Raw genomic sequence first — 13559 nt, forward strand, 5'->3', positions numbered from 1 at the left:
CAGTAACACTGGTTATTATAGTCGACTACCCGACAACATTCTCAGTTACTTACACTATACAGTAACACTGGTTATTATAGTAGACTCCCCGACAACATTCCTAGTTACTTACACTGTACAGTAACACTAGTTATTATAGTCGACTACCCGACAACATTCCCAGTTACTTACACTGTACAGTAACACTGGTTATTATAGTAGACTCCCCGACAACATTCCTAGCAGTACAGACGTATGTCCCTCGTTCTGATCTGTCTAGTTGTCCCAGTGACAACACAGGTGAGACAGTAAAGTTGGTGTTGTCCGGTCGTGTCCAGACAAAGGTACAGCCAGGTCTACAGTCCGCTGTACAGGTGATGTCTGGTAACGTGTCCCCCTCTGTCCTGGTGTAGGTAGTGTCGGACGGGGACAGAGCTATGGCGGTACCGGGGCCGTCTACAAATTTGAGGTATAACAGATGTGATAAGCATTTTTCATATCGACTGTTGACAAGGTGTCGATATATAACCATGACGTATAGCTGTACGTACCGTCGCTACAAAATCGTACGGATGTACGACGATACCTTCTAATGATCCTGGTCAATTACATAAGACACCATATCAAGTATTCATCAGACGTATACTTATTACTTGATAAGCAGTTTAGCACTACCGAAACCAAAACTCTCGGTTAAATTCATATTTTCGTAAACTGGGATTCCCGGGTATCAATTCACAAATATATTGTGAAAAATAGTAAAAACATATCAAACGTTTATACTAAGCTGACGTGTCGTGTTGAAACAAGTAATCATAATCATTTAGGTAGTCTGAACTTGTCTCCATTTGACTAACGAGGTAGACGATCAACTACCCAACAACCCAACAATTCAGATATTGTTTGCAACTGTTAGGTTTTGTTTTTTGTTTGGTCCAAACGTTCTTTCATCTCTACAAACTACCGGTTTGATCAATTCTTGACCATCCAAAACCGGACCTTGCCCGTGAAGAACATTCACATTGGTTTTTTTGGTTATAGATAATGTAGAACAAAGAAAGAATATGGAACAATGTGTTTGCTGAACACTGATCGTTTATGAAATTTTAATTAAAAACAAATCTGATTTTAAAGTTTGCCCCAAATAATTTTATTTATGTTAATATAATACATAAACCATATAAAATACTAATAAAAGAGCATTTAGAATTGTTACACATCTAATAGTATGATTATATCTGTAAACAGGTTCACGTTATCATATTTAACACTCACCTGCTACAGTAAGTGTATAGTTATCACTGTCCAGTGTGAAGTCGGGTAGGTTAAGGTTGTAACGTCTACAGAACCACACAGATCCATGGTATCCCGTCTGTGGCTGTATGATCCACCGGAACACTGTACCAAGGCCTCCAGACGTCACACAGGAACAGACATCCGGTGTACAGGGGACGGCGGGGCTGACTTTGGTGTTGTAACATTGGCCACCGGCTACTTGTATACCACCTACTATAGTAGTGACGTTAGGACGGCGGTAAAACTGGACAAGAGTGGCCTCATCTGGTACATCACACGTCAGTGTAAACTCAGTCCCAGGGACAGCGTACTCAGACGACCCGGTCAGGGTTACAGCATCTAAGTATAAAATTGGATGATACGTTTAATGTGAATGTACCGCTGTTTCATTTAACGAAATGGTTAAGTATTGAGCTGTTACCAAATAGTAATATACAGTCGACATGCATACAGGTCGGGTGACAGACATATAGAATGTCGCAGGACGACATGAAACATTAATCTGTCACCCAAATTATAACGACTGTTTAATTACAACAGTTCAATACGTATGTATACATTCATTAAGATTCTTTTTATTATTTATTTACTGTAGCTTTAGACGTATTTAAATCTACCGCTTATCCTGTCACTGACGTCATCAAGTTCAAATATCGGAACAGACGAAATTTTCAAAAGAAATGATATAGTCCCTCCTGTCGTTATCAATAGCAATGCCATACAATGGTTTTGGCACAGATTTGGCTTTAAAGCCGTTTTTCTGCGCAATGATATACGGTTATCATTTTGCAGTGATGCGGCGTTCAATGGGTACAACTAGATAGACCCGATTCCCCGAAAACACATATGTTTTTTATCGTCTTGATTTACGTTATTTCGGTAGAATATCAGCTCTTACATTCTAAATAAAAGTCATCATGATAGAAGGTGAAAATTATTCCAAGGATATTTCGTTCGAAACAGATTCCCATCTAACCGGTCATATCAGTTTCGTTAATTTAGCCGACGGTGATTTAATTTAACATGGGCTCGATTTAGGAGTAAGGTAGGCCTTTGACATCAGTGCTAACAAAACAAAAATAAAATAAAATAAAATCTACTAGGCCTACACAACCGAAACCATGTTCATAATATCGATTTTTCACTATTTTATATAAATCCTGTTATGTTGTTTGTAGCATTTTCGAAAATTCGAAAAAAATCCCCCGTCAGTGTGACAACATTGACAGTTTGATAATTTCGTATAGATCAAGAATAGCGCTTATAATCGGTGTCGAACTCATTTTTTTTTTATTATTATAAGATTTAACTTTGATAACTTGTGCATTCGAAAGCTGTACAGGCCGAAAGTAAATTGTCGGTCATCATTTTAACCTGCAACACCTGGAGCAACACAGACTGTAACTATTATACTATCAACTATGATCCGGTCTAGTCTTATTGGTCTGGTGTGGTCTGGTCACACTTTTCATACTAAAAAATAAATGCAGGTAATGTCCTCTCACCAACACATTTAGCCATATGTATCTAAAAGTTGTAATGCTGTTATGAGTAGCTATCGCCTTCTGATCTTAGGACTGTGGTTTTCCTCTTTCGGTCCTGTGGCGGTGGCTCTCGTCTTACGGTTATAGGGCGGTTGCTATCGTCTTACGATTATAGGGCGGTTGCTATCGTCTTACGATTATAGGGCGATGGCTCTCGCCTTACGGTTATAGGGCGGTGGCTCTCACCTTACGGTTATAGGGCAGTGGATCTCGTCTTACGGTTAAAGGGCGGTGACTTTCGCCTTATAATTATAGGGCGGTGGATTTCGTCTTACGATTATAGGGCGGGGGCTCTCGCCTTACAATTATGGGGCAGTGGATCTCGTCTTACGGTTAAAGGGCGGTGACTCTCGCCTTATAATTATAGGGCGGTGGATCTCGTCTTACGGTTAAAGGGCGGTGACTCTCGCCTTATAATTATAGGGCGGTGGATTTCGCCTTACGATTATAGGGCGGTGGCTCTCGTCTTACGGTCATGTGGCGGTGGCTCTGGCCATACGGTTCTAGGGCGGTGGCTCTCGCCATACGGTTAAAAGGCAGTGACCCCTCCACTTACGGTTATAGGGCAGTGGCTCTCGCCTTACAATTATAGGGCAGTGGATCTCGTCTTACGGTTAAATGGCGGTGACTCTCGCCTTATAATTATAGGGCGGTGGATTTCGCCTTACGATTTTAGGGCGTGGCTCTCGTCTTACGGTCATGTGGCGGTGGCTCTGGCCATACGGTTCTAGGGCGGTGGCTCTCGCCATACGGTTAAAGGGCAGTGACCCCTCCACTTACGGTTATAGGGCAGTGGCTCTCGCCTTACGGTAATAGGGTGGTGGCTCTCGCTTTACGGTTACAGGGCGGTGGTTCTCGCCTTACGGTTACAAGGCGGTGGCTCTCGCCTTATAGTTATAGGGCGGTGGCTCTCGCCTTACAGTCATAAGGATGGGCTCTCGCCTTGCGGTTATAGGGCGGTGACTCTCGTCTTACGGTTATAGGGCAGTGGTTCTCGCCTGATGGTTATAGGGCGGTGGCTCTCGACATACGGTTAAAGGGCAGTGACCCCTCCACTTACGGTTATAGGGCAGTGGCTCTCGCCTTACGGCAATAGGGCGGTGGCTCCCGCTTCACGGTTACAGGGCGGTGGTTCTCGCCTTACGGTTATAGGGCGGTGACTCTCGTCTTCCGGTTATAGGGCAGTGGTTCTCGCCTGACGGTTATAGGGCGGTGACTCTCGTTTTACGATTATAGGGCGATGACTCTCATCTTACGGTTATAGGGCAGTGGCTCACGCCTTACTATCCTAGGGCGGTGGCTCTCGCTTTACGGTTACAGGGCGGTGGTTCTCGCCTTACGGTTATAAGGCAGTGGCTCTCGCCTTATAGTTATAGGACAGTGGCTCTCGTCTTACGGTTATAGGGCGGTGACTCTCGTCTTACGGTTATAGGGCAGTGGTTCTCGCCTGATGGTTATAGGGCGGTGACTCTCGTTTTACGATTATAGGGCGATAGCTCTCATCTTACGGTTATAGGGCAGTGGCTCACGCCTAACTATCCTAGGGCGGTGGCTCTCGCCTTGCGGTTATAGGGCGATGGCTCTCGCCTTACGGTTATAGGGTGGTTGCTATCGTCTTACGATTATAGGGCGGTTGCTATCGTCTTGCGATTATAGGGCGGTTGCTCTCATCTTACGGTTATAGGGCAGTGGCTCTCGCCTTACGATTATAGGGCGATGGCTCTCGCCTTACGGTTATAGGGCGGTGGCTCTCGCCTTACGGTAATAGGGCGGTGGCTCTCACATTACGGTTCAAGGGCGGTGGCTCTCGCCTTACGGTTATATGGCGATGACTCTCGCCTTACAGTCATAGGGCGGTGGCTCCCGCCTCGAGGTTATATGGCGGTGGCTCTTCCCTTATGATTATAGGGCAGTGGCTCTCGTCTTACGGTTATAGGGCAGTGGCTCTCGCCTTACGGTCACAGGGCGGAGGCTCTCGCCTAACGATTATAGGGCGTTGGCTCTTCCCTTATGGTTATAGTGCGGTAGCTCTCGTCTTACGGTTATAGGGCGGTGGCTCTCGCCTAACGATTATAGGGCGGTGGCTCTCGCCTAACGATTATAGAGCGGTGGCTCTCGCCTTACGGTTATAGGGCGGTGGCTCTCGCTTTACGGTTATCAGGCAGTGGCTCTCGCCTTATAGTTATAGGGCGGTTGATTTCGCCTTACGGTTATAGGGCGGTGGCTCTCGCCTTACGATTATAGGGCGGTGGTTCTCGCCTTACGGTAATAAGGCGGTGGCTCTCGCCTTACGGTTATAGGGCGGTGGCTCTCGTCTTACGATTATAGGGCGGTGGCTCTCGTCTCACGGTCCTAGGGTGGTGGCTCTCGCCTTACGATCCAAGGGTGGAGGCTCTCGCCTTGCGATTATAGGGCGGTGGCTCTCGCCTTACGGTCCTAGGGCGATGGCTCTCGTCTTACGGTTAGAAGGCAGTGGCTCTCGCCTTATAGTTATAGGGCGGTGGCTCTCGCCTTACAGTCATAGGGCGGTGGCTCTCGCCTTGAGGTTATAGAACGGTGGCTCTCGTCTTAAAGTTATAGGGCGGTGACTCTCGTCTTACAGTCATAGGGTGGTGGCTCCCGCCCTGAGGTTATATGGCGGTGGCTCTTCCCTTATGATTATAGGGCAGTGGCTCTCGTCTTACGGTTATAGGGCAGTGGCTCTCGCATTACGGTTACAGGGCGGTGGCTCTCGCCTTACGATTATAGGCCGGTGGCTCTCGCCTTACGGTTATAGGGCGGTGGCTCTCGTCTTACGGTTATAGGGCGGTGGCTCTCGCCCTACGGTTATAAGGCAGTGGCTCTCGCCTTATAGTTATAGGGCGGTGGATTTCGCCTTACGGTTATAGGGCGGTGGCTCTCGCCTTACAGTCATAGGGCAGTGGCTCTCGCCTTGCGGTTATAGAGCGGTGGCTCTCGCCTTACGGTAATAGGGCGATGGCTCTCGCCTTACGGTTATAGGGCGGTGGCTCTCGTCTTACGGTTATAGGGCGGTGGCTCTCGCTTTACGGTTATAAGGCAGTGCCTCTCGCCTTATAGTTATAGGGCGGTTGATTTCGCCTTACGGTTATAGGGCGGTGGCTCTCGCCTTACAGTCATAGGGCGGTGGCTCTCACCTTGCGGTTATAGAGCGGTGGCTCTCGCCTTACGGTAATAGGGCGGTGGCTCTCGCCTTACGGTTATAGGGCGGTGGCTCTCGTCTTACGGTTATAGGGCGGTGGCTCTCGCCTTGCGGTTATAGAGCGGTGGCTCTTGTCTTACGATCCTAGGGCGGTGGCTCTCGCCTTGCGATTATAGGGTGGTGACTTTCGCCTTACGGATTTAGGGCGGTGGCTCTCGCCTTACGGATATAGGGCAGTGGCTCTCGCCTTACAATCGTAGGGCGGTGGCTCTTGTCTTGCGGTTATAGAGCGGTGCCTCTCACCAAACGATTTAAGGACGATGGCTCTCGTCTTACGGTTATAGGGCAGTGGTTCTCGCCTGACGATTATAGGGCGATGGCTCTCGTCTTTCGGTTCTAGGATGGTGGCTCTCGCCTTGCGATAATATGGCGACGGCTCTCGACTTACGGTTATAGGGCGGTGGCTCTCGTCTTACGGTTCTAGGATGGTGGCTCTCGCTAACGATTATAGGGCGGTTGTTCTCGCCTTACGGTTATTGGGCGGTGGCTCTCGCCTTACGATTATAGGGCGGTGGCTCTCGTCTTACGGTTATAGGGGGATGGCCCTCGTCTTACGGTTATAGGGCGGTGGCTCTCGCCTTACGGTTATAGGGCGGTGGCTCTCGCTTTACGGTTATAAGGCAGTGGCTCTCGCCTTATAGATATAGGGCGGTTGATTTCGCCTAGCGGTTATAGGGCGGTGGCTCTCGCCTTACAGTCATAAGGCGGTGGCTCTCGCCTTGCGGTTATAGAGCGGTGGCTCTTGTCTTACGGTTATAGGGCGGTGTATCTCGTCTTACGGTTATAGGGCAGTGGTTCCCGCCTCACGGTTATAGGGCAGTGGTTCCCGCCTTACGGTTATAGGGCGGTGGCTCTCGTCTTACGGTTATAGGGCGGTGGCTCTCGTCTCACGGTCCTAGGGTGGTGGCTCTCGCCTTACGATCCCAGGGCGATGGCTCTCGTCTTACGGTTCTAGGATGGTGGCTCTCGCCTTGCGATAATAGGGCGATGGCTCTTGCCTTACAGTTATAGGGCGGTGGCTCTCGTCTTACGGTTCTAGGATGGTGGCTTTCGCTAACGATTATAGGGCGGTTGTTCTCGCCTTACGGTTATAGGGCGGTGGCTCTCGCCTTACGATTATAGGGCGGTGGCTCTCGTCTTACGGTTATAGGGGGATGGCTCTCGTCTTACGGTTATAGGGCGGTGACTCTCGCCTTACGGTTATAGGGCGGTGGCTCTCCCCTTACGGTTTGAGGGCGGTGGCTCTCGTCTTACGGTTATAGGGCAGTGGCTCTCGTCTTACGGTTATAGGGCAGTGGCTCTCGCCTTACGGTTATAGGGCAGTGGCTCTCGCCTTACGGTTATAGGGCGGTGGCTCTCGCCTTACGGTTATAGGGCGGTGGCTCTCGTCTTACGGTTATAGGGCGGTGGCTCTCGTCTTACGGTTATAGGGCGGTGGCTCTCGTCTCACGGTCCTAGGGCGATGGCTCTCGTCTTACGGTTCTAGGATGGTGGCTCTCGCCTTGCGATAATAGGGCGATGGCTCTTGCCTTACGGTTATAGGGCGGTGGCTCTCGTCTTACGGTTCTAGGATGGTGGCTTTCGCTAACGATTATAGGGCGGTTGTTCTCGCCTTACGGTTATAGGGCGGTGGCTCTCGTCTTGCGGTTATAGGGGGATGGCTCTCGTCTTACGGTTATAGGGCGGTGGATCTCGCCTTACGGTTATAGGGCGGTAGCTCTCCCCTTACGGTTTTAGGGCGGTGGCTCTCGTCTTACGGTTATAGGGCGTTGGCTCTCGTCTTACGGTTATAGGGCAGTGGCTCTCACCTGACGGTTAAAGTCCGGTGGCTATCGTCTTACGGTTATAGGGCGGTGGCTCTTGCCTTGCGGTTATTTGGCGGTGGCTCTCGCTAACGATTCTAGGGCGGTTGTTCTCGCCTTACGGATATAGGGCAGTGGCTCTCGCCTTACAATCATAGGGCGGTGGCTCTTGCCTTGCGGTTATAGAGCGGTGCCTCTCACCAAACGATTTAAGGACGATGGCTCTCGTCTTACGGTTATAGGGCAGTGGTTCTCGCCTTACGATTATAGGGCGATGGCTCTCGTCTTACGGTTCTAGGATGGTGGCTCTCGCCTTGCGATAATAGGGCGATGGCTCTCGCCTTACGGTTATAGGGCGGTGGCTCTCGTCTTACGGTTCTAGGATGATGGCTCTCGCTAACGATTATAGGCCGGTTGTTCTCGCCTTACGGTTATAGGGCGGTGGCTCTCGCCTTACGATTATAGGGCGGTGGCTCTCGTCTTACGGTTATAGGGCGGTGGCTCTCGCCTTACGGTTATAGGGCGGTGGCTCTCCCCTTACGGTTATAGGGCGGTGGCTCTCGTCTTACGGTTATATGGCAGTGGCTCTCGCCCTACGGTTAAAGGGCGGTGGCTCTCGTCTTACGGTTATAGGGCAGTGGCTCTCGCCTTACGGTTAAAGGGCGGTGGCTATCGTCTTACGGTTATAGTGCGTTGGCTCCCCCCTTACGGTTATTTGGCGGTGGCTCTCGCTAACGATTCTAGGGCGGTTGTTCTCGCCTAACGGATATACGGCAGTGGCTCTCGCCTTACAGTCATAGGGCGGTGGCTCTTGTCTTGTGGTTATAGGGCGATGGCTCTCGTCTTACGGTTCTAGGATGGTGGCTCTCGCCTTACGATAATAGGGCGATGGCTCTCGCCTTACGGTAATAGGGCGGTGGCTCCCGTCTTACGGTTCTAGGATGGTGGCTCTCGCTAACGATTATAGGGCGGTTGTTCTCGCCTTACGGTTATAGGGCGGTGGCTCTCGCCTTACGATTATAAGGCGGTGGCTCTCGTCTTACGGTTATAGGGGGATGGCTCTCGTCTTACGGTTATAGGGCGGTGGCTCTCGTCTTACGATTATAGGGTGGTGGCTCTCGTCTTACGGTTCTAGGACGGTGGATCTCGTCTTACGGTTCTAGGGCGGTGGGTCTCGTCTTACGGTCTATATAAACAGTCGGGGTAGTATGGTTGGCTCGCCAGCATACTTTGTACGCAGTGAATGGTTACCTGCTATTTGTGATGTCACCATTTGTAGAGGTAAAATGCAAAAATATATTGCAATCAGAATGTAATTGATGAAATCAGAGAGATCTGAATATTTAAACAGGGTTGTTAGACATGGCTCTGCTATGTCTTACCCAGTTGCTGTTTTATTTGGTTATGGTCGGAATTCGATAAAATCCGAGAGACATGCGTATGAACAACAAGCTCATAATTGTCCGCTCGTAGACGCACTTAATACATAATTATATATCTCATAAACAGTTTATCTCCATAATCACTCGAGCTTCTGCATACCCATCTTTTTCAAACTTTCCTATAATTTTTAACTAATACATTACAATGAAACTGTTTATAACCATTAGTTATACATGGCTTATGGTTTGATATGAGTTATACAATTATAAACTTTGGAGTGATAAAGTCATGAAACATTCATTATCATGCTATTAGCATTTTTTTTTAATATCAAATATTAGTACAACTCACATGATCAGTAAAACATTACACATTTCGGAAGTGGCAAATATGTGTTAATAGTCATATCAAAACGAGAAACATAACTTTGTCTTACCTAAATAAAACTTCATATGATGTTGAGGCTTCAGTTTTCATTGAACAGTCTTAGATACAGTTAATGCATTGATTCCGGGAATTTACAACTACATGTATACTGTTGGTGGCGGTCAATTAATCGATATGTTTGTTTGTTTGTTTGTTTCGTCAGATGAGCAGTCAGTGTCATTTTGAGGCGCGCTCTCCTTGTAGTTGATGACTACCTTATTGAACAACATACGAAAGGCCCGTCTTATGCCATCAGGAGCCGTAAGGGTAAAGTATCTTCCCAAGGGACACGACTACGACAGCACACGTCGGTCCGTTTCTCAACTTATTGATAGCTTAACGGTAACATTACCGATCTCCTATGTATGATGGCATTCTTAACGGCAGTCGTTACATAAGCGACCAGCAATGTTTCCCTGAATTCAAACTAATATTCCGGTTTACTTCGAAATGTTTCATATACATATTGATTTTGATATATCACGATTAACATTTAACGTTAAAGTCATGAAAATGCTATATTTTGATAATTTCAGGGTTCATTATATCAATGAAATATATTTGCAACAACAATCCAACAACATATATGTACATATTGTCTTATACATGTACCATAATAGAGGTTTAAATATCACTCTCCAAATTATGTATTTTGTTTTCAGCTTTTGTATCCATGCTAACATATGGGCTGTACGGCTTTTGGAATAACAATCGAACAGTCCACTAGGTGACTCGCACATACTCTATGCTACGAGCTCGGTTATCTAGCCACTGTTGAGTCGGTTGTATAAGTGTGTGTTATCTGAGAAATGTGTTGATAGTGTTTGCTGTTCTGTCATCGTATTTAGAAAGCGACACATTTCAACTCATTTCCGTGCCCACAATATCTAATGGAGCTAACATATTGAGATCTGTGAGGGTTTCACGTGACGTAAAATGTTATTATCCTCAGCATCACAAAACATATCATAACCTGACATAACTGAGTTGTTTAATTTATACAAAAACATATAGCACCCATTTATATGAATTTAATAGCATATACAACTACACAATGCACAATGGATTCGTAACAATCACAAGGTGTTATCTTTGAAAAAAAAAAAACAGAAAGGGAGGGACGAACGAATGATGGGCAAACGGCCGACCGGACGGACGAACAGACAGAAAGACAAAGAGACACACAGGTAGCTTTGGTACTGTATGTATATAATACAGGCGCTAGGTCAACAGCCAATTGACAATAATTACATTGCATTATATGTTGCATAGTGAAACGACAAATACAAATAGTATGATACATTTGAGGTTCACGTCACCATCTATATATCTAAACTGTATTAAGGGTATCGTAACCACACCAACAAACAATCTAATGACGTCACTCGGCTCGATTAAAAAAAACACGCTCAATTTATAAAGTGGCAGTTACCTGTTTTGATATCATGACAGGGTTGACCCGAGCAAGGGTACATTGTATACGTACCTGACGGTGATGAGAGTAAGGGTACATTCTATACGTACCTGACGGTGATGAGAGTAAGTGTACATTCTATACGTACCTGACGGTGATGAGAGTAAGTGTACATTCTATACGTACCTGACGGTGATGAGAGTAAGTGTACATTCTATACTTACCTGACGGTGATGAGAGTAAGTGTACAATCTATACGTACCTGACGGTGATGAGAGTAAGTGTACATTCTATACGTACCTGACGGTGATGAGAGTAAGTGTACATTCTATACGTACCTGACGATGATGAGAGTAAGTGTACATTGTATACGTACCTGACGATGATGAGAGTAAGTGTACATTGTATACGTACCTGACGATGATGAGAGTAAGTGTACATTGTATACGTACCTGACGGTAATGAGAGTAATGGTACATTGTATACTTACCTGACGGTAATGAGAGTAAGTGTACATTGTATACGTACCTGACGGTAATGAGAGTAAGGGTATACTGTATACCTACCTGACGGTGATGAGAGTAAGGGTACATTGTATACTTACCTGACGATGATGAGAGTAAGTGTACATTGTATACGTACCTGACGATGATGAGAGTAAGTGTACATTGTATACGTACCTGACGGTAATGAGAGTAATGGTACATTGTATACTTACCTGACGGTGATGAGAGTAAGTGTACATTGTATACTTACCTGACGGTGATGAGAGTAAGGGTACATTGTATACGTACCTGACGGTGATGAGAGTAAGGGTACATTGTATACTTACCTGACGATGATGAGAGTAAGTGTACATTGTATACGTACCTGACGATGATGAGAGTAAGTGTGCATTGTATACGTACCTGACGGTAATGATAGTAAGGGTACATTATATACTTACCTGACGGTGATGAGAGTAAGGGTACATTCTATACTTACCTGACGGTGATGAGAGTAAGGGTACATTCTATACCTACCTGACGGTGATGATAGTAAGTGTACATTCTATACGGTGATGAGAGTAAGTGTACATTCTATACGTACCTGACGGTGATGATAGTAAGTGTATATTCTATACCTACCTGACGGTGATGATAGTAAGGGTACATTTTATACTTACCTGACGGTGATGAGAGTAAGTGTACATTGTATACGTACCTGACGATGATGAGACTGCCAATAGTAGTAAGATGATCCAGTGGATTTTTATATCACTGTTGGATACAGATACGTGTTGATTCTGTATGTACATTTTGGACGTATATCTGTATACGATGTTGTATGTAAACTTCCTGGTCGGTATACTACTATATACAACTATAAATATAATACCATGTGTCGTAGTGTAGGTCTGCTGTCAATCAAAAAAAAATATATATAATAATAACACACACATCACATAATATCCCGTAAATACCAGTAGCCGGAACTATTACCCGCTGTAAGACGAATTTTGATAAAATCTTACTTGTTTTGTTACGTTGAACAAAGGTCTGTTTGAAAGGAATGTCACTTCGACAATATATTTCCATCCTTCATATCTGTGGTTAGACTAAACGTTTATCATGCTTCCTTTTTACAACATATTTGAATTACCTCATTCGGCAATCAACATAAACTTATATAAAGTAACAATTCAATTCATTAAGCGAAAATACATGACTGTTGATAAAAAAATTTTGTATTCTTTTTTTAATTTACCCATTTCTTAATGAGGTGTTATTTATGAGAACTTAAGGGTGAATGAGTTTCCCTCATTGATCAAGGTGTACAACACGTTGTAATCATCTGTGAAAAATAATTCTATAGCTATGATTAATCAATGGTTGCATAAATCTTTATCGTAACGGCTTCGTTCTCTTAACCCTTTCGCTGCCACGGCTAAATCCTCGGTTTTCACTAAATTGCCACGATTTCATCTGGTTTGAAATATCTCCTATTATGACGTCGCTGTTCTATGACGTCATCAGTTAATGCATAGAGTCAATTACACTTCTCCATGACGTCAAGTATCAAGCAATGAGTTTGTATAGTGTACAATTGAAACCCATTAGATAAATAGATTCCAGTTACTACGGAAGTCATGTCATATCTCTATGGAAACCTGACACGAATGGTAAATTGTTTTAATTGATTGCAAATGTGATTTTCTTGAAAAATTCTATAAATAAAGATAGCAAATGATCACGTAATAGGATTTTTCGTGGTTATTTTGTCAAAGAAAAATCCAAAAAACAGTGATGTTGTCTTCGCATTTAAACGAAATATTTAGACTTGGGCATCTTTTTTTAATTACAATTGTCATGCCATCTTACATATCACTTTCAGGCGTGATCTCGATTATGCAGAGATTGAGACACTGTTTGAACATCGGCATAGTCAATTACAGATATTAAATGATTCGATGACGTGATACATAATTAAATGACGTTCACATGTGACGTCATTTA

At 45.4% G+C, this 13559-nt stretch overlaps 1 protein-coding gene across 1 annotated transcript in view; it reads right to left on the reverse strand.

Annotated features, from left to right (window-relative positions):
- Positions 1-12442, reverse strand: part of LOC117340611 (hemicentin-2-like) — a 22855-nt gene extending 10413 nt beyond the window's left edge. Inside the window, exon 1 of the mRNA XM_033902375.1 lies at positions 12268-12442. Coding sequence (XP_033758266.1) covers positions 12268-12361 — 94 coding nt within the window. The 5' untranslated portion in view covers positions 12362-12442. The remainder of the gene's footprint in view (positions 1-12267) is intronic.
- Between the last annotated feature and the right edge of the window lie 1117 nt (positions 12443-13559).

Source organism: Pecten maximus, chromosome 13 (genome assembly GCF_902652985.1).
Source record: "Pecten maximus chromosome 13, xPecMax1.1, whole genome shotgun sequence".
Taxonomy (NCBI): Eukaryota; Metazoa; Mollusca; class Bivalvia; order Pectinida; family Pectinidae; genus Pecten; species Pecten maximus.